Source organism: Ilyonectria robusta (genome assembly GCF_021365365.1).
Source record: "Ilyonectria robusta strain PMI_751 chromosome Unknown BGZ61scaffold_18, whole genome shotgun sequence".
NCBI lineage: Eukaryota > Fungi > Ascomycota > Sordariomycetes > Hypocreales > Nectriaceae > Ilyonectria > Ilyonectria robusta.
Genome location: NW_025764452.1, coordinates 829,753 through 850,329, shown reverse-complemented (window position 1 = coordinate 850,329; position 20,577 = coordinate 829,753). Strand labels below are relative to the sequence as shown.

General features: G+C 48.9%; 8 protein-coding genes across 8 annotated transcripts; 4 read left to right on the top strand and 4 right to left on the bottom strand.

Annotated features, from left to right (window-relative positions):
* Positions 1-2,116: 2,116 nt before the first annotated feature.
* On the top strand, positions 2,117-3,094 carry BGZ61DRAFT_359217 (alpha-L-arabinofuranosidase axhA-2; the record flags this gene model as incomplete). Its single annotated transcript, XM_046241053.1, has 1 exon — positions 2,117-3,094. The coding sequence occupies one exon, from the start codon at positions 2,117-2,119 to the stop codon at positions 3,092-3,094; it is 978 nt and encodes a 325-aa protein (XP_046100882.1).
* Positions 3,095-3,941: 847 nt separating this feature from the next.
* BGZ61DRAFT_535827 (short chain dehydrogenase) lies at positions 3,942-5,034 on the bottom strand (the record flags this gene model as incomplete). The annotated part of the gene is made up of 4 exons (XM_046254315.1): positions 3,942-4,572; positions 4,660-4,828; positions 4,880-4,932; positions 5,000-5,034. 4 exons carry the CDS (start codon positions 5,032-5,034, stop codon positions 3,942-3,944), a joined length of 888 nt encoding a protein of 295 aa, XP_046100881.1.
* A 1,114-nt stretch (positions 5,035-6,148) lies between these two features.
* BGZ61DRAFT_535826 (uncharacterized protein) lies at positions 6,149-8,189 on the bottom strand (the record flags this gene model as incomplete). The annotated part of the gene is made up of 6 exons (XM_046254314.1): positions 6,149-6,262; positions 6,319-6,383; positions 6,444-7,431; positions 7,484-7,691; positions 7,754-7,846; positions 7,918-8,189. The coding sequence occupies 6 exons, from the start codon at positions 8,187-8,189 to the stop codon at positions 6,149-6,151; spliced, it is 1,740 nt and encodes a 579-aa protein (XP_046100880.1).
* Positions 8,190-8,956: 767 nt separating this feature from the next.
* On the bottom strand, positions 8,957-10,007 carry BGZ61DRAFT_552054 (uncharacterized protein; the record flags this gene model as incomplete). Its single annotated transcript, XM_046255522.1, has 3 exons — positions 8,957-9,210; positions 9,305-9,808; positions 9,896-10,007. The coding sequence occupies 3 exons, from the start codon at positions 10,005-10,007 to the stop codon at positions 8,957-8,959; spliced, it is 870 nt and encodes a 289-aa protein (XP_046100879.1).
* A 2,015-nt stretch (positions 10,008-12,022) lies between these two features.
* Positions 12,023-13,997, top strand: BGZ61DRAFT_359344 (uncharacterized protein; the record flags this gene model as incomplete). The annotated part of the gene is made up of 5 exons (XM_046241068.1): positions 12,023-12,403; positions 12,488-12,610; positions 12,665-12,715; positions 12,773-12,894; positions 12,950-13,997. 5 exons carry the CDS (start codon positions 12,023-12,025, stop codon positions 13,995-13,997), a joined length of 1,725 nt encoding a protein of 574 aa, XP_046100878.1.
* A 209-nt stretch (positions 13,998-14,206) lies between these two features.
* BGZ61DRAFT_552051 (uncharacterized protein) lies at positions 14,207-15,834 on the bottom strand (the record flags this gene model as incomplete). The annotated part of the gene is made up of 5 exons (XM_046255521.1): positions 14,207-14,311; positions 14,358-14,631; positions 14,706-15,022; positions 15,137-15,697; positions 15,829-15,834. The coding sequence occupies 5 exons, from the start codon at positions 15,832-15,834 to the stop codon at positions 14,207-14,209; spliced, it is 1,263 nt and encodes a 420-aa protein (XP_046100877.1).
* Positions 15,835-16,926: 1,092 nt separating this feature from the next.
* BGZ61DRAFT_359465 (cytochrome P450) lies at positions 16,927-18,274 on the top strand (the record flags this gene model as incomplete). Its single annotated transcript, XM_046241082.1, has 2 exons — positions 16,927-17,934; positions 18,065-18,274. 2 exons carry the CDS (start codon positions 16,927-16,929, stop codon positions 18,272-18,274), a joined length of 1,218 nt encoding a protein of 405 aa, XP_046100876.1.
* A 205-nt stretch (positions 18,275-18,479) lies between these two features.
* BGZ61DRAFT_496615 (esterase/lipase) lies at positions 18,480-20,459 on the top strand (the record flags this gene model as incomplete). The annotated part of the gene is made up of 5 exons (XM_046251039.1): positions 18,480-18,629; positions 18,690-19,003; positions 19,137-19,312; positions 19,371-19,732; positions 19,836-20,459. 5 exons carry the CDS (start codon positions 18,480-18,482, stop codon positions 20,457-20,459), a joined length of 1,626 nt encoding a protein of 541 aa, XP_046100875.1.
* Positions 20,460-20,577: the final 118 nt, after the last annotated feature.

Sequence of the window (20,577 nt, the reverse complement as noted above, 5' to 3'; positions counted from 1 at the left end):
GTCTTCCATGCTATTTATTGAGAGCTTCTCAGACCATATTGACGTCGAGCATGAAATGTTTCCGGTCGGGCATGTCAGCGGTAGGGTGCTCATAGTCTCCAAGACTCCCTAGATGAACTTGTTGCCTGGCGAGCCTCTAAAGGGGTCATTTCAGAGAGTGACTCAGCGTGACTGTTTGTGGAAAGCACGGAGAAGACCATTCAGTCTGGCATGTCGAACTTGGCCATTGTGCTGTCGAGGCTACCTGTGGCTATCGCAAATTGTGTAGTCAAGCCGACTGCTCCACCTTTTGCGACCACGTTGCGTTGTGAAACCTAATGATCTGGGCGAAGAGAGTAAGTGATAACCGCATTTTTTTATCTGTCGGAACGTTAAAGAACCGAAAGAAATAACTCAAGTATGGAATTCTTGGCGTAATAACTGTCAAGGTGACGGCGACTTGGTATGTCGAGGGAAACCTGGGCGATTTGGATTTGAATCGCCGCCGAAGAAGCATGTATAGATGCAATAGGACTTGAAAGAATCCTCGCCCACCGTATATTTGATATAGTGAAAGTAGTCATCTTTGGGGATTTCTGGGAGTTTGTCTTGATATGTATGACGTGGAAGGCCGTCGAGGAACTAGACAGGTCGCCATTTTTCTACATTGCTCGAGATTCTCGTTCTTGAAGTATTGGAAAGTAGCTAAGACTTCGAGCTCATAAGTGCGTATTGAAAATTAACCATGACATACGAAAATGCGAGCGCTCTAGTTCCCTGAAGTTGAGTAAAAAGTCGGTCTGCCATTCTTGACCACTGCGGAGGTTACATGCCGCCCTCCTCATTAAGACACAGGGGCCGGCTGGGATGCCAATCATCTGGGTCTTTAGCCTGCAGAATTAGACTAAGATGGTTTTTTGTTACAGAATCGATGGAACCCCCTCATTTCTAGGGTCACAGTTGGCGGTATCTTCCGATACAGGCTAATCTGATTTATTTCGTGTTCGATTTGGACCAGGGTCATCAAGCGATGTGGAGACCTCTGTACTTTTGGTGTAGGCCAATCGGGTCTTAATTTATTCCAAGCATAGGCCCCTCTCACCCACGATGGCTCGGCTGTTTGCACGGATTACACGGCTCTCAATTCCTCAAAAAGATTGGAGGGAAATTCATAGCTGCTGCTAATAGTAATATGTCTAAATTCATGGTGGCATATGTATTCAAGCTAACAGTTCTGGAATACGAGAAATCGAAGTCTGTCATGGTTGATTGACGTGGCCTCCATGACAGCGAATGGCCTAGCTGTTGTTCCAAACGCCTGGGGCAAATATGATTACTGGATTGCCGGTTAGGATCATCATTTCTATGGACGAGTTTTGTCAACCCTGAACAGCCTACGATCACGGCATAATCATGCCGTATCGGCTCCGTTGGCCGACCGCTTGACTGCGCAGTTCAGCATTGACTCTTGCTTTTTGGACCCTGACAGGGGAGTCAATTTGAGACCTCTCTCTCAGGGCAGCACCCTGAATTTAATCATGTCGAATCTGTCCGGAGACTACTAAAGTCTATTGGGCCATCAAATAGTCTGTGCGACTTGATCCTAGGCTATGTAAGGACTGCTATTCAGGGGTTGCATTGAATGGAGAACAGAGCCGAATACGTCCCTAGCAATGGTTATACCCACATACGATCCTCGTGGCTAGATTCATGCTCCATACTCATATGAAACCGACACCCTTACACCTGTCCTACAGATCCTGTTGGGAGACGCCATTGGCGCGCATTTTACTATTCCTATGCCCACTTAAAATAGGTGTCGGAGCCTCATGAACCGCTCTACTTTGCCTGGTAAGGGTCTAGTGCGAGGAGAATCGGAGTAACGATCCGTGCACCATGAAGTCATCAAGTCAACAAATCATCTCATTGTTAGCTTATTTGACCTGGGGTAAATTGGACACTGATTCATCTTGTGTTTATCCATCAATGAGGCAAATTCCTGATTTGGAAGACGACTGAAATAAACAAGGCCTTGGGTATATAAATCCAGGCGGCCCTCTTGTTTCTCTTCCTACTGCACTCTACACACACTCGGCCATCTTCTATTTGTCTATATTTCTGAGTGAAGACGACCATCATGAGACTCAACATCGACCTTTCCACCGGCATCTTGATGCTCGCTACAGCAGGAGGTGCCATCGCGCAAACCTGTAGTCTTCCATCGACGTACAGCTGGACATCAACTGGCGCGTTGGCGAGCCCTAAGTCGGGATGGGTCTCACTCAAGGACTTCACTACCATTACTTACAATGGCAAGCATGTCGTGTATGCGACGAACCACGACACAGGCTCGAGCTGGGGCTCCATGGGCTTCGCCCCCTTCTCAGACTGGTCTCAGATGGGCTCAGCGACCCAGACTGGCATGACCTCGACTGCCATTGCGCCCACGATCTTCTACTTCAGACCAAAGAGCATTTGGGTTCTCGCACACCAATGGGGCCCTACTACATTCTCGTACCGCACATCGAGTGACCCAACCAATGTGAATGGTTGGTCGTCAGCGCAGACGCTCTTCACTGGGACCATCACTGGCTCTAGCACTGGCGCCATCGACCAGACTCTCATCGGGGACAGTTCCAACATGTATCTGTTCTTTGCAGGAGACAATGGGAAGATCTATCGGTCTAGCATGGCCATCGGAAACTTCCCAGGGAATTTCGGCTCGTCTTCGCAGGTGGTCCTCAGCGACTCGAGCAACAACCTGTTCGAGGCAGTTCAAGTCTACACTGTCAAGGGTCAATCCAAGTACCTCATGATTGTCGAGGCTATTGGAGCAAACGGCCGGTACTTCCGCTCCTTCACAGCCACCAGCCTGAGCGGTTCGTGGACAGCGCAGGCCGCAACCGAGAGCAAGCCCTTCGCCGGCAAGGCAAACAGCGGTGCCACCTGGACTAACGACATCAGCCATGGCGACTTGATTCGAAGCGACCCCGACCAGACAATGACGATTGATCCGTGCAACCTGCAGTTTCTGTACCAGGGACGATCTCCCAGCTCCAGCGGCGACTATGGACTACTGCCTTATCGGCCTGCTGTGTTGACACTGAAGACCTAAGTCTTCATCCCTGGCGCACTTTCTTTCTTTATGCTTCGGTCTATGTTGGTGTTTAAAAATGACCATGGCCGGATGCAGCTCGCTTTACAATCACGAGGATTGGACACAAGGCCCCGGATCTAAGACCCTCTGAGAACCTGGACACAAGCGCAACGATTCTGGCTTAGTGGTAGGGACTAAGCTCAAGAAATACGAATGAGTTTGAACCTGAAGAGAGCTTCATCCAGAGTCATGTCAGCATGGAAACCTTGAGGCCTAACTTTCGATTATGTACATATTTCTTTTGCTTGAAAGATGAAATTTATAAGCAGTCAATTATTATGCTGATACGTTATTCAATTTTTGATCTTGTGATAACACCATACTCTCGCTTGTTTGCTAACGTAACCCTAGCACGGGATGCCACGTTGTTGCATCTGATGAAATGAGGCATCGCATTGATGCGAATAGAAACTATTGATTTCTAGCTACATGACGGCATTTAATGGTCTTTTATGGCGACCTTCTGAGACAAGGCTGGATCTGACACCCGGCACGGAATTGCATTGATTGAGACCGTCCCGGATGCGCACTCATGCTATTAAAATATGGTTGTCGTATTGGATGAGCGAGTGTGATGTATTGATTAACCTGAATAGATGCTTTTGTATTCGTGATAATTGAGGGCGGTGAGGACCGCAGCAATAGAAAGCAATTACGGTAGCTGATGCCCTAGGTATTGGGAACATTGGATCAGCCGGACGTGAATAGCATCACAGCTCAAGCAAAGGAACGCAGATATTGCTCATGCTAGCGGCTGTGGATTTCCAGATATGAGGGACGATTGCTAATAGATACAACAACGGTTCTAATCAGCCTTAGTCTCTTGCTTGCGTACCAACTCCTCCAGCTTATGAAGACCGAACATCTTGTAAGCCTTACTATCGAGAAGCCATTCACCAACCCATCGCGCTACTCTGACGGTGGTAGCACTGCCACCGATCCAGAGCCAGTCCGCCCTCCCTCCAATAAGTCCCCATAGCCACCCCCGACCTTTTAAAAGTTCAACAGCTAGCTGCTCAGCGAAATCTCTCGCCTCCACTTTTGCCGTATTCTCTGAGTAGGTAAGCTTTCTAGTGAATAATTCTTCAAGCAAGAGGTAAATCGACCCTGAAGGAAGTTGGCGGTACAGCTTGGTTGTCCTCGTTTTTACTGTGCCAGCCATCACCACAGTAACTCGTACCCCAAAAGGTCGCAGTTCTTGTCGTAGAGTGCGCGAGTACGAGTTGATAGCGCCTTTAGTTGCGCAAAACACCGACCCAAAGACGTATGGGGCCACTGATGCTGTGCTGCTAATGTTGACAATGTGACCATGGGCTGCGATAAGAAGGGGCGCAAATTCTTGGACCATGGCCATGACGCCGAAGACGTTAGTCTCAAAGGTGTTTCGGACATCATCCATATCTATATCGACAGCCGGAATTGTGTGTGAGACGCCTCTATGATATACAGAATTTTTTAGCCATGAATGACAAAGGACTGGTTTCACCCCATTGTAGCATTGAGTGCGAACTGGTCAAACTTACGCATTATTGACCAAAATATCCAGAGATCCCCCAGTGATTTCTGCGACTTGCTTTCGACACGTGTTGATACTCTCCGATTTTGTAACATCAAGCGGCAAAGTGTCTATTCCCAGCGCGTTGAGATCGCTCAACACATCGAGGCGACGCGCAGTTGCGATAACATGGAGACCTAGATTGTGTTAGGCCAAGTAAGAAAATACTCTAGATACGTTCTCCTTACCTTGCCGATGGAATGCCAGAGCTAGTTCGCATCCAATGCCGCCGGGTGTGCACCTCAAGAAGAGTTAGCTGCATGTATGTTTAGGCAGGTTTAGAGTAAACAAACTAGGGTTAGTCATACCCAGTAATCAAGACCGTTTTTGTAGTTGACGGCATAGTATATTCGAAGTCGCGTAAGTGGATAAAGTCACGTTTCATTCGCCAATATTTTTAACCGGATGTAGGATTGATTATATAGATATACGCGTTGGTGATTCCGTCCACTGAGAAGCTCAGGAGGCGGAGATTTCATAATACCCCGTTGGACTTTCCGGGGTGCCTCCTACGACCGGGGTCTGAGAAAGGCTCCGAAAGTCCGACAAAGCGGCAATCGGCCTGCTAGTGCGAGCAGACCAGAGCCCGGCAGCTCAATACGAGATCACCTCTGAAAGATAGCGCGAACTCTCTTGCAAAGCCGTCAAAGATTCGAGAGTCGTAATGATAAAATTGATACGTTAAACATCCCGTACTAATCTCCACCTTATCCTTATGTTCTTGTGTGTGTGACCCAAAATGGGATAGGTCTTCTCGTCCCTTGTTGGCAAAGGTGGATGTAACATCAGATTTGTGACAATCAAATCAGCAGGATAGGCTATTAAAATGAGTAGGGGTTATTGTACTGAGTCGGGGCTTTCCGGTCTTCGGGGATAAAGGTCATCTGATCGGATGTTTGCAGCTACTAGGGCTAGGATTGGTGGGTTCCTTCAACAGGAAATACCGTACCGGGTAGGGACCAGTAGCCAGACCTATTGGGGCCATAAATTGGGAAGGTCCCGGACAGGATCTGTTAGACAACATCATCCCTTTCTTAGCATCTCGTTCAATTGACAGTCTTTTGGGCTATTCTTTTGAGACCTCTCAGAGATCCATTTGATCAAATGGTATCAGCTGAAAAAGCTGTCTATTTTACCCAGCTGTGCGATTCATCCGGACCCCAAATCTGACCCTATCCGACCTTTCCGCCAAAACACTATCGCAGTCATCACAGCTCTGCCTCTGGGTGGGTTGCGTGTTCTTAGTGTCCTCTGCTCACTCCCTCACTCAGTACTATTGTAGTTGCTCACCCGTAAGCCACTTTACCCTGCGTTCACTCTGCCGATAGAAACTGAGGTTTCCGGCCTTCCGATCGTGCTGGAAGCCAAGATGACCTATTAGTCTAAGGAAATAATATGACACGTCAGATAATATATCCTAATAGCCGAATAAAACTAATGCATAGTATTATGAACTATTAAATCTTTGTCTCTCTCGGCGACTGAGGGTTAAGTTCCCGCAGGTGCCGATATTTCTGCGGCCAAATGCCCTGCTTTCCTGGTGCCAGGATTCCACGTGGGTCAAGAGCGTCCTAGTTCACAATGGTCAGAAATGTTATTTGAAACCAAATCAATCAAGGGAGTTTACCTTCAATTTCTCAACAACCCGAGTGTATGCGTGATTGTTGAAGTCGTTCAATCCTGCGATCAAATCTAGCACGCCATGTTAGCGGGAGGCCTTTGTTATTGAGTCCGAAACTCCCTGTGTCATACCCATGTGGCGGACATGCGCGCGGTACATTCCATAGCCTTTCCTCTTGGATTCTTCAAACATTCCCATGTATAGCCGCTCCACTTGCTTGCATTGTTCGGGATCTTGCTGGTCGTATGCGTACATATTCGTGAATATGACGTGTCGTTCATGCATAAAGAAGTCTGCCATGAAGTCAACACCAGCGGCCTTGTAGATCGGCTTGCACGCTCTGATCCACTCGACAATCCTTTTTCCCGACGAGGGGATAACCGGAGCATAATCTCCATGGGCCGCCTTTCCGGTTTTGTCATTGAGGATAGCCCATTCCATAAGAGGCAGACTGAACAACGAGGGTACCCCCACGAGCATAAGACCATGCTCAGGAGGAACTACTTCTGCCTCCAGAAGCTTTCCATTCTCTCCGACGAAAAGCTTCCCGGTTAGTGTGCCGGCGGGTGCGACCTTTTTCAGCTGATCATCGATCTCCGCTAATTGAGCCTCAATAATCCGCTTCGGCCCATACAGACCCCATTTCGCCGTCCAGAAACCCACGTTGAATTCCTTCTGCAATTCCTCAAGACGCCAGTCAGGGATTGGCCCTTGACCTTTCCAGAACTTGGATCGCCTGCCCTGAATGCAGAGCCACTCGACGAAGTTTGTAATCCACACGACGTTGGGAATGGTGCCATTTTGGCGCATCTTACCCAAGGCGTCAACCATGATGCCTACATCTTCTTCTTCAGGCATGCTGAAAGAGCACGAAATAAAGGCCGGGGGTTGAGGCGTCATCCATATGCTAAGCCGCGTGACCACTCCGAGGTTGCTCTGAAGAAATAGCCCTTCAAGAGAAGGCCCGAAAGTGAACCTGGAGAGGAAAGCGGAAGGGGAGTTGGAAATGCCAAACTGTCCGGTTCGAACCACGTCTCCATCTGCAAGCATGACCTCCAATCCTGCTATGCATTGATGGTGATTCGAATTAGATCCAAATCCAGTTCCACGATCCAGTGTCTGTAGTTACCGTCAGCATATGCGCTACGCAAGTCAGGAGGGATTACCTCACATTCCCGGTGACGCTTCCCCAGGCTAGAGATGGCATACTAGGCCAGACTTTCTTCTTGTTTTTGACGCAATAATTGTAAAGATCGTTAAAAGTGACACCCGGTTCGACGACAGCGTATGCAAACTCATCATCAACTGCAATGATTTTGTTCATTCGATGTAAATCCAAGGCAACAGACCCATTCAATCGGGGCGCCGGTCCACCATAGCTACCAGGCCCCTTGTCAGAGCAACAACAAACAGTGGACATTGATGAGAGAGGGCCGCTCACCCTAAATTTTTGCCTCTGGAGAAGGTCCAAAATGGGATGCTAAATTCATTTGCAACTCGAAGAATTCTCCGCAATTCATCTACCGAGCCAGGACTAAATGAAGTCAACGTCAGTGAAGAGTTTTTCGATCGCAAGCCTGCCCTTTACCAAAGTCTTTGACTTACCACACAGCAGCACTTGGCATCTTTCTCTGCGATGCATCATTCTCACAAACTTCGTAGGGATCGATGTAGTGAGCCAAAGCCTCTTTAATGAAAACTTGTTCTGTCCCCACTGCGGACGCAAATTGCTTTAACGCTTCATCAAATTGAGCTTGCTTTACTCCAGGTGGTAACACAGGCTCGACAGGCCGCGATTTGGGCGGTGCGAACGTGCTTTGATGGGCCCGCTCGTAATCCGGGTCCCTATATGTATTCAATGGCAGGGTGGACGTCATGGTGAGATTCAAGCTGGCAGTGCCGAAAATAGTGGAAATATCCAATGAGCTTATGAGAGAGGGAAAGTGTAATTGTTGTGCTATTGCGAGGCTTATGTGGCATATGGTATTTATCTCTAATATTTGATCCTTCCACATAGAGATCGGGATTTCCACGCATGTGGAGGATCTGATTGTTCAGAAACCGTTGTGGAATAGAACTGTACAGTAAGGTGGTGTAGTGTGGGGATGTGGAGGAAGCACCGTACGTAGAGAGCCTCCACAACAGCACCAGACACAACAAGACCTCGGACAGAAGACATCCATCTTATGCTGTGTACTTCCACTGTATTGGAGCGGAGAGATTATAAATACTTTCACTTCCCTTGTGTCATGTAGCCTCCGGCTGCTCTCACATTAGTTGCTACCCGGGACTACGACTACGTGGCCGTCTGGATGATTCCTAATTGGGCTCCTGACGTTGTAAAACGATGCGCATCGCCTTTCTAAGCATGGCAAACCACACTAGACAAATTTCGCTGGTGACCGTTACACACTGAGGGAAGCGCGAACTATTTGGTCGCTTTGTCGTCATTACGGAGGGCTCCCTCATCATATCTCCCCGGTCCGTCGTGCATCTTGATCAGTCCGAAGGCTGGACTCAAAGTGCCGTTGCCACTTGTAGACCTGGGGGACTTCCACCGCCGATCACAGTAACGACCGATATCGAGACAATTTGACACAAATCTTGTAATAGATTCTACCCAAGACTAACCGATGTCTCAAACTTAATTTTCACTCTTGCCGAGAAGAATATCTTGGCCCTGACGAACATTATCACACAATTCCTTTCCCATCCACAGAGGCTCTGTTTCATGCAATGAGTCTTCAAACTCGACAATCTCATTTCCAGCAACGAAGAAGGATTTGCCGTTTATATGCGGCTTGATGACAGGAAGAAAAAGGGCACGCGCGACGCCTGCGGATGAGTTTTTTGGAAGGGTCCATTTGCGAAGCCAGTCATCAAGGAGCATTGGTGTAACTGTACACGATGTCTGTCAGCCAAATCCAGCAGTTAATTGACTACGGAGTAAGTAGTATATATGGTGGGACAGATGGCTTTAAGGAACACTTACTAGTGAGCCAGGGCGCCACAACATTGACGGTGAAATTCTTTTCATCGGCCTTTGAACGAAGGCCGCGCATCAAGCCGAGTACGCCAGCCTTTGCAGCACAGTACAAGTATATTGGCGGAGCAGGGAAGAAGGCGCCAGCGGACGAGGTCATAACAAGCTGGCAAGGCGTGTCTGGCCACTTGCCAAAGAAATGGAGCGCACATCTAGTAACATAGATCTGACCGACAAGATTGACATCGATTGATGTGAGAGTGGGAGGCAGCAATTTCCCAGTCCCCGGGTCAAATGTTTCGGTGAGAAGATCCTCGTGTGTGTTGATGCCGGCGTTGGAGAGCACGCTATGGATCACACCAAACCTGGACACGGTGTCCTGGAAGAGTTGCAAGACATCATCCCATTTGGAGACATCGCATTTCTTGAAGAGTGATCGGTCTTGGAATGGCTGTAACAGCGTAGTCGCAGCTTCTTCGTTCAAATCCCCGACAGCGACGTTGGCACCATACTCTGGCACGCGCCACGAAACGAGTCAGTTCTACATGGTCCCATTCTTGCAGACTGACTGCGCAATGCATAACATGAGAGAGAACTCACCGAGTGCGATCTCAACAGCGGCACGCCCGATGCCTGTGGCTGCGCCGATGATCAAGATCGTTTTACCCTGGAGAGCATGGAAGTCACCCTCGGCCAAAGTATACGTCGTCATTGTGAAATCTGTTTGGAATCTGACAGAAGAAACAGAGGTACAAGACTTGGCGTATTAACCGGGGAAAATTGCCACAGAACTGAAGAAATCAATACTTTAATTCGATGTTCCTCGAGCAAGAATGTCACATTTACCGTCACAACCGCGGCACCGCTCAGTAATGTGGAATTGCGTGAAATACGCTCTGCCCTTCCCCACATACGAATCCGTCCTAGTGTCTATCCGGGGAAGTGTGAGTGGAACATTGAGCAGGATCTCGACGAAGCTCTCTACATGAGCAAGATGACCCCACATGCCGCCTTTAGCACTCCATGGCCATTTACTGTACGGGAGAAATGCTATTTGAGGACGAATGGCGCCTGTCGCAAGATTTGTAAAAATCACTATTCAAACTGTAGTGTGAGTTCGCCGAAGTGGAATCTGAATGAAACAGCGCTGGAGGGAGGATAGGATAGAGCGAGACATTAGACTGGTGATCTGGTGCTAGCTATGTGATGACGCCTCAACCGAGTGCCATAAAGCATCAAAGGCAGAGCAGAGAAACAGAAGAAAAGTACCGGTCCCTAAATTCCCAACCAAGCTATGCTGGATGGAGTAAAGAGAAGGGTATGACGATGACGCTTGAGCTACAACACGCACGGATTGCTCGGAGTTCATGGGAATTCGGTAACCGGCGTGTGTGATCAAGCTTCCCCGCATTTGCACTTGCTAGAGTCCGGGGAAAGGCTTGACGAACCAATCGCTACTCGGGGATTGCGTCGTGATGTGCCGAGACTGTGTGCCCCAGTTGACTCTGCTCGCCTAAGCTGGGATAGTCATCTGGCGCCAGCTATCCTTGCTTCACCTCCTTTCCGTACTTTTCCTTCTACTCACATCTCGGCTTCTTCATCGCTGCTCTCTCGCTCCTGGGCCATGGGGTCCAACGTATGCGCCACCTGTAATAGACGCTTCTCCAAGACGGAGCATCTGAAACGTCACGAACGCTCCCGTATAGTCTCACCGTCATTGATCCCGCTGACATCCCACTGATATCCCTGCCCAGACACACGAGAACGACCATATCGGTGCCCAGTTTGCCATAAGTCATACGCCCGCAGGCATGTTTACGATGAGCCCCTTTCACAGAGGTATCTTCCTCGACATGCTAACACCCACCACGTAGTGATGTGCTCTTCCGACATTGCAAGAAACACGAGCAGGACGCGCAGGACAGATTGGCCGCGCAGTCTACCGGACCCACGCCGATGCAGGGCGTGACAACAACGATACTGGATACGAGTACAAACGACGTTGATGGTGCAGAGGCGTCAACAATTGTCGTTGCTCCCGACCGTCATCAGCCAGAGACGCCTACCAGCCCTGCTCCTTCATCGCTCCGATCCGATTCCAGTCCACCCGTCTTAGCCCTGGCTCCCGTCCCCACGGTGCAACATATGGCGGTATCACACAAAACTGTGAATAACAACTCACACTCTTTAGTCGATCCGCAGATGACGACAATGCCGAACAACGGCGGAATCGGCCCAGACCGTACTCTAGATCTCCAGACGAGCTCGGGTAAAGATCCTCCACAGCTCAACACCATGGACTTTTGCGGACCCCAGCACTTACTATCCGCCCTTACGCCACCATTCAGTTCCCAAGCGGCACCACAGCAAAATAGCATCACCGACCCGCCTTTGAATTCCTTGGATGCCATGCTCTCTAATGGAGAGTTCAACCCAAGAGACTTTTTGCCATCACAGGATGGTACGTCAGACGGAAGCCAGTTTGATTTGGATCACAGCTGGTGGCTCCCTCTTGATAGCCACGGTGGCCCAACTTCTCCCATCATCGATCGTTTGCCGAACCAAGATTTAACAGTCCAAGTTCCCGTCCAGGCCCCTTCGCCTGCTGGGGCTGTGTCCTACGACCGGAATATGTCCAACAGCACTTCCATACCATTCGTGTTTGAGAAGCAATTCTCTCGCCTCCAGAATTTCTGGGTCCGAGGTACCGACCGTAAAACGAAGCGCATGTCTACCTTGTGGCATGATCTCACCGTTGGCGACGGCCTCTTTGGTGCCTTGGCAGAGTCGCCTCAAGCTGATGCACCAACGGGACCCAGAACCAGTTGGACGTTAGACAGTGAGGCAAAGCAAAAGGTATGGGCAGCTTTCCGACCTTTGTTAAGCTCTTTAGATGACGCAAGCTACTCTACGTCTCTCACACCGGAAATGCTGGACATTGCCTATGAGCAGTACATTGTTCACCACCACAGCATATCGCCTCTGATTCATCTATCATCATTCTGCCCGCGGAATGCGCCAGTATCTCTACTTGTGGCCATGTGTACCATCGGCCTAAGTGTTATGGGCACTGGAGACTTGAACAAGTTGGTCTCTAAAATATTCCCAGTAAGACATGCTAATCACGAGTCATTTAAACGTCCTTTGAGGCGAATATTCATATTCAGCTGTACTTAGACTAATCAAAATCAGGATCTATTGAGGATAGCATCGAATGACCTTCATGCATCCAGCGCTGGCGACGCGTCGCTCATGAGACGGTTGACGGCAATGATGACAGGCTTCCTTGTTCTGACTCTGGCTTCCGTGATTGGGGTAATATCAGCCTCACTCGACCCTTCTGAAATATTGTCTGACCTCGCCATGTAGCACAAACGTCGGATTACTCAGACCGAGTCCCTTTATGTCAGTCTTTTATCGGTATGTCGTCTTGTCTATTCTGCGGTCAAATCACAACCCGTCTGATTTAACCTCTAGAACGCGCACTCCGATGGTCTTTTTTCTGCCAACGAGTACTCTCCTTCTCTTGTTGGCTTAACATCTATTCTGAGTGAAGAGAGGCGCTGGAGAGTTTGGGGGAGCATTGAATCTGTGAAGCGGTGAGTTGACGGCTCGTATAATTGGCAAGCTCTCACACTAACGGAAGCTCTGTAGGCTCATACTTCATTTGGTTCAATTAGACTGTTGGTACTCCTCGTATCTGGCTGTTGATCCAACACTACGACCAGAGTGCGTGCATATCATACCAACTTGTGACGAGGTCCTTTTCCAAGCGAGCACTCTTGATAAATGGTCCCGAATGCGCCCCGATTTTGGTCAAATGGATTATCCCGTTATATCAGCATCCTATTACAGCACACCAACGCCATCGATGAGCTTCGACATGAATTCGACCCTGCTAATGTTACTCCAATTGCGTTTCGCAGCAGCATCCACCATACTAGATCGCGCACCTCGTGACAACGAAAGCCAATTCAAACTACTTCCGTGGAAGATATTCACTGAAGATGCCCGCCATAGATCACTTGTCAACCTGACAGTTGACTTGGCGAGAGCTGCCGATGCAAAGGACAGAAGCTTCGACATGAACAACGCAATTTCATGGCACGCGTTCTGCATGATGTTAGGAGCGAACCTACCACTCTTTGAAACCGCTGCTGGCCGTTCCGGTCCGACGACAGCAGCACAGGCGCTGAAAGATATTTCCAACTGGGCTTTTACGTCTTCTGCAAGGCGGTCCTGCATTCATGCTGCTCACATTTTCAACTTGCTGTTGAATCGAAGGGTTTCCGACCCGGTCAAATTACATAGTATTATTGCACTGTTCCAAGCCTCGTTGGTCCTTGGACTCTACATCTTCGCGATACCGACGCAAGATAGCACCGATTTATACAATCTTTACGACGACGTGGATTGGGCATCTTTAGGAAGTGTTGGGTTGTCGGACTTGTCAGAAGATATCATGCAACCTGGCTCTACTTTAACAGCTGCGACGAAGTTCATTCTACGAGGCGGAGGGGCATCTCTTTCCGATTTCATGTTGACACCTGGCTATACTCAAGCGTGCAAGTGTTGGCTGCATTTCGCGTCTTTAATGCTAGGTCTGGGGCGGTGGAAATCTCGAAGTTTCTCTCGGATTTTACATGTCATGTGCAACAATCTCTCGGACATGGACCCGAATAACTTCGATGACGGACAGTAGAGTGGAGAGCCTATCAAAAGAAGCAAACGGGTGTTGAATTGATGATTTATGGATGATCGGCCTATTCAATAGATAACATTTATGGCTAACGAAACCCGCTACAACCACAAGACTCGTGCTGCTAAGTTGACAAACAGACTACTGTGTCTGGGCGATTTTGTGTTTTGTCGAAACACCAATTTGAATCCAAAGAATAAAATCCATGCTCGCTAAGCCGACTTGATGGCTTGACCAACAAGCTCGACGTGGTCATCAATTGCGGTGGTGTCTTTGCGATAGAACTGGGTTAGGTCATATCTTAAAGCCATTCCTCCCTGTTATTTTGTCAGAGATTGAACTTGAAAGATTGCCAATACGCACCTGTCGGAGTTGTTTCAAGAGATCCTCGTCCGTAGTCGCCTTTCTCACCAGTTTAAAGAACTCATCCTCGGCGATGGTGGTCTCTGGGTCCTTGAACCATAAGCGCTTGAAGTTTTCGGTCGACATTGGGTCGACAATGGTGCGGTACAATTTAGATCGAATATCTGAGTACTCGTCCAGAATTCCTTCGTCGGCAAGTCCTCTATGAATGCCAACAAGAGCATCGTAAAGGCATCCAACATCTGCAATACCGCCAGTGAGGCCGAGGCCGCCACTGTGATTGATCGAGTATCACATGAGCTTTCTAGTCTCTCTAAGACTGGGGGAGAGGAATAAGGATCTACTCACAATGGATTGCACAGATGTGCGGCATCACCAGCGAGGAGGAATCTTCCGACGCGCATGCTCTGGGCTAATCTCTGGTGCATCTTGTAAGGGCCGATATTCGCCAGCTTGAAGTCATTGGGCCCTGGTTGTCCTGGCAGAATCTCCTTGAATCGCATGGGAAGACGTTCGGTGTATTGTTCCTTGGTCAGACCGGGCACGTCTCCGTATGTAACGCGCCACATTCCGTCACTAGTAATCTTCGCTGCCATATACCAGTCACTTGGATGGACGATAAAGTTGGAGTCGTCGTAACCAAACTTTTCGAAAGGATAGTAGACCTGGAATTCATCATAATTAACTTTAGTATGCCAATCTTTGCGTCTGTTCCGTTTTCGTTTACCCAATATGGGGGAGAAGGAAATATGGGACGGAGAGTAGGTAGGTTGCCTTACATTGCTTGCAATGATCTGCTCGTCCCAGGTACGGCCAGGAAACTCCAACTCTCCAAATAGAGCTCGGCGGACCTGGCTATTCGCCCCATCGCAGCCAACGATGTAGTCTGCCTTGAATCTCACCGTCTCTCCTGATGGTATCGCGACATCCACCCAAGCCTCCTCCGCTGACTGTCCCACAGATTCCGTCACCTTATGCTGCATCAAGATCTCACAGCCCTGCGCAATCGCTGCGTCATGCAATATCTGAATTACACGGCCCAGCTCGAGGCAAACTATGCGGTGCACGCTCGACTTGGGCTCGCTGTGATTATCCAACGTGACGATTGGCGTGCCATCTTGCTTGCGCCAGCTAACGGCACCAGGGTGGAAGCCTTCAGCTGAGATTTGGTCGAGGACACCTGCTCGTTCAAGCTCGTGTTTTGCAGCACCCGCGTAGTGACAGGCACGAGGTTGCTCATCGAGCTTGTCGGAGGCTTCGAGAACTTGGACTTGGATTCCTTGCTTTTTGAGAAGAATAGAGAGTAGAAGTCCGCAGGGGCCTGCACCAACAATGATGACCTAGAAGCAAGTAGCATATTAGTGCTGAGGGCTTAGGGGCGGGATATATGTGTAGTTCCGTGTACCGTTCCATTTCTAATCTTGGAGGGAGGTCTGAGGTTTTCAAGATTGAATAGCGAAGTGAGACGTACCTTCATCGTATTGGGTATTCTTGGGCTTCAGCTGTTGACGTTGCAAGGTGTGGGAGAATCGTAGTATTATTGTCTTGTTCTTTGTTTCTCGGGGAAAAGTGGATATTAACCTCTTGCTGAACTCATGTAAAGCAAGATTCAACGAAAAATGGGTGCTATATAATTATGATGGGGCTTGGTGGCATGTGTGGGAGCAATTGGGGTGACTGGTATAATGTGGGTTGACGCAGCCGGACATTAACGATATCGCGCCATGATGGGCTGATTATTAATTTTCGTTGTATAGGAGTATGAAAGAAAGGATCGGAAATCATTTGTAAATGTTACAGGCCTTGAATACCCAGGTTGGGCAGCTAGTTACAAAATGTGGGAGGAGACCTGATCGGCGATGACCGGGTTGGCGATGTGGCAAATGTGGGAGAGATCACATCCTCACTCAACCCCACACAATCCTACTCTCCACATCTGGTTCGCGATGTACTGCGTCCAACTTCATGAAGAGATTGAAGTAACACGTGGATTCGAATAGGCGTCATACAGGATTACTGATAAAACCTCCAGTCCTGCATTAGGAAACGCTCGTGCACTCTATCTACAGTATTTTCTCTCGTAGTATTGTCACCTTTTCCGAGAATGGCACTCTTCTCGCTTTTCACTCTCTACGATGCCTCGCGGGCTGTTTGTTTAGCAGTGATTCTGGCCCTCACAGCGGTACTCATCGACTGGAGCCGTATGCTCTGGATGCGTCGCAAGCTGCCCCCCGGACCATTCCCATTCCCAATAGTCGGAAATCACTTTCAGACTCCAAACGTGAGGCCTTGGATCACTTGGGAGAAATGGGCCCAGTACTACAATACCCCCATGTTAACATTATGGATCGGTCGACATCCACGTATCATTCTGTCTGATGCTTGGGTTGCCTCTGAGCTACTGGAAAAGAAATCGGACATCTTTTCTTCACGCCCTCGATTGGTTGTCATGGGCGATGCCATAAATTGCACAACTACGAACCAGACAACCCTGGAATACGGCGATCGTTGGAGAACACACCGCAAACTTATGGTACGTACGAGGCTTCACGACATCTCCCTTAAGTGCATGATTACTGACCCTTCACAGCACGCGGCAGTAGGTTCGCAGGCTGTCCGCAACTACCGATCGTTCCAAGCGGACGAGTCTAAAATTCTGATCAAAGACTTGATGGAGAACCCAGACGACTTCGAGCTCTCTGTTGAGCGTTACTCCATCTCAACAACCTCCATTATTGGATGGGGCCGCAGAATCGACAGAAAAAATGACTACGTCGCTGTGCAATCTTTGAAGATGATGGAGACAGTCAACTTAGTTGTGCCCGGTGTGTATATCCTCGAGACGCTTCCTTTCCTTGCGAAACTACCTTCCTGGTTGTACAGCTTCCCAAAGGTTCTCCGCATGAGCTCCGCGATTGCGGCGAGATATTTCTACATGCTTACGCAAGAAAGCGTGATGAACAAGAATAAAGCTTTCAACAAATTCATGTTGGATTCTCAGGTGAAGCATCAACTGACCGATGTCGAAGTTGCTGGATTGATGGCCAACCTGATCGGCGGCGGTGTTGACACCACATCCAGCACAATGCTGAGCTGTATTTTAGCCATGGCTTGCTTCCCAGAAGTGCAGAAAAAGGCCCAGGAGGAGATGGATGAAGTTGTCGGCCACAACAGGTCTGTCTCATGGGTTGATATTGACAATGGTCGGTTGCCATACCTGACAGCTCTTGTCAAAGAAGTTCTCCGTTGGAGGACAGTTACTGTGTTGGCAGGCATCCCACATGCAAATATCAAGGATGTTGAGTATCGTGGCTATCACTTCCCAGCTGGTACTAACATCACCGGAAACATGTGGGCCATTCACCGCAACCCCAGAGACTTTCCTGATCCCGACAATTTCATGCCCGAGAGATTTTTGAACGGATTGGAGAAACCGTATCCGAACGCGAGAGGAAGCAACCCCTTTGGCTGGGGCCGAAGGCAGTGCAGCGGCCAGCCTCTTGCTGAGCAAGGCTTGCTTTATTCCCTCGGTCGGATGATTTGGGCCTTCAACATCAAACCAGGTTTAGATGATCAGGTAAGCTCAATACAACGTCCGATCTCGTTTCTTTTCAGAGAAAGCTGTTGAAATATCTCAAATCATCAACTTGAATGTCACTCTAGATGTCGGAAGCTCTCATTGACTGACAACAATCCTGGTTATATAGGGGATGGAGGCGAAGCTCGACATCTTTGCTTATACGGAGAGCGAAAACACCCGTCCAGAACCATTCAAAGCTCAATTCATTCCACGTTCTGATACAATTCGTGAGATTATGTTATCTGAGGCCTCAGAGGCCAGGGAGGCTTTGCGAATCTACGATGGAGAGACCAAGCTCACAATGGAAGACGCCGTATCAAATCCCGCCATGCATTGATATACGCGAGTACCGTCTATATGGGGGGTTTCTGAAGAATGTGGAGGGAATGGCTACCCCACATGCGTACATTGCTATTTTAGTCTGACTTGAATTTCTTGTGCATTGCTGGGTCTTTGCTTGAAGTAATATATATTGCGCACAATTACTCTCGCCTAGGAGCACCTTCGCACACCAATTCCTATTTCTTGATTTCAATCTTAACATGACGGTCAAAACATTCAACCTTAAGCATCCCAAGCTCGGGAACATACTCGGCTGTGATGGCGACGTGGTTTGTTTTCGAGGCATTCCGTACGCCACCTTGAAGGACAGGCTGTCGGAGGCCCAATTGATCGAACAGTATTCCGGACCTGTGGATGCGACACGCTTTGGGTAAGATCTCCCATAATGTTTTCTGTTCTTGACGCAACAGGGGCTAAAGAAAGAGCAAAATTACAGCCCCGTGTCTCCATCCCCTCCGGGTGCTTTTCAGCTGGAGATGGTCTTAATGCAGCAGTCCTGTCCTGAGCCACAGACAACCTCTTCCGATATGCACGCTTTGAACCTCAATATTTGGGTCCCAAAGATCGATGGGCAGCTTCCTGCAGAGAATACTTTACCCATCCTTGTCTGGGTTCACGGAGGCGGCTTCGTCAGCGGAGCTAATTCCTGGCCTCAGTACGACATGACGCGCCTCGTCAAATTGTCAGTTGAGAAGAAAATGCCCATTATAGGCGTAAGCATCAAGTAAGTGAGGCAATCTGGTTCAACACTAAGAAAATTCGCGGACTCCTCGTTTTCAATGCATGTGTGCAAACCACCTCCAACATCCCCGTTTGGAGGAAACGTACTTTTTATTCTCGTCTGACTCTTTGAATAGTTTTCGACTAGGGTTTCTGGGAAACTTGACATCTGCTGCGCTGCGATCTGCTGGATACAAGCCCAATAATCAACTGAGGGATCAACGGGTTGCCTTTGCTTGGGTACAGAAGCATATTGCGGGATTCGGTGGGATCCCAAGTGAAATCACAGTGGCGGGCGAAAGCAGTGGTGCAGGTTTGGAGCCCAAATCCCAAAGCCCTATTGCGAAACCTGACAGCTGATTACCATGCAGTGGCTACGGGCTTGCATCTCCAATCTCAAAAGCCTCTATTCGCACGGGCTATCATGACCGGCGGATCGCCTTTGCTGATTCCACCTTCCAATGCAGAACATCAAGAGCGTGTGTACGAACAGGTGGTAGAAGCACTGGGCCTTCAATCCGCCCCTCCCTCTGAGCAAATCCAGACTTTGCTTACACTCCCAATGGCCACGCTCGCTACGAAGCTCACGAAACCTCTGCCCTACAAGCCGATGGTCGACCGCGAGCTGATTCCGTTCCCGATGACTTATGCTATGGTGGCTGATAGGAAGTCGACCAAGATCAGTGGCAAAGACTGGCTAAGGGGGTTGATGGTGGGGGACTGCCAGTTTGATGTAAGTCTGGTCCTTCCCATATCTTTTAACATGTCTACTTGAATGCTCGACTGATAATGCCCATCCAATCCTTCTTTGTTATTTGACTAATGTGTTGTCCTAGGCCTCAAGCCTGGCCATCTTTATGGCACACATCAAGGCTGGAATCTCGACAACGTTCCCTGACCACCTCCGGAAGGCTTTTCCAACCAACGCCGCCGTTGAAGAGCTTCTAGAAATATACGGCTTTGGGTCGAATACTATTGACGACGAATTGGGATTCAGGAAGTTTCTGAATTTTTTCAACGATCTCGGCTACTATGCTGCCACTGTTTCATTCGCAAGAGGTTGGAGTCCGGAATGCCATGCTTTCTTCGTCAACGAGCGAAATCCGTGGAAGGGGATGTTTCAAGGCGAGGCCACCCACATTATGGACGCAATTCTCTTGTTCCAAAACTTCAATGATGATTTGCCTCCCGCGATGAAGGAAGCAGCCACACAGTTGGCCGTGGATGCCTTCACCTTCATCGGCGGACGCCCTCCTTGGCCGAGTTGCAACGATGATACACAGTGCGCCAAGGTATATGGTCCATCATCGTGGGACACTCATATAATACAGCCGTCATCCATGATAGTCGATGACGTGGTATCGGATAACACGGGCCGAAGACGTGAAATGATTGATATAGGGTCACTTATTGGACTTGATGAGCTTGGGTTAGCACTGGCTGCGTTTGTGGCTTCCTGAATAATTTGATACAGTAACTCTACAGACAGAGGTTCATGGGTCAAAATGATCGAATCGAATATATGTTTGCCAGAATCCAAGAACCTAGTTTATCAAGGACCATTCTGTACAACTTGTA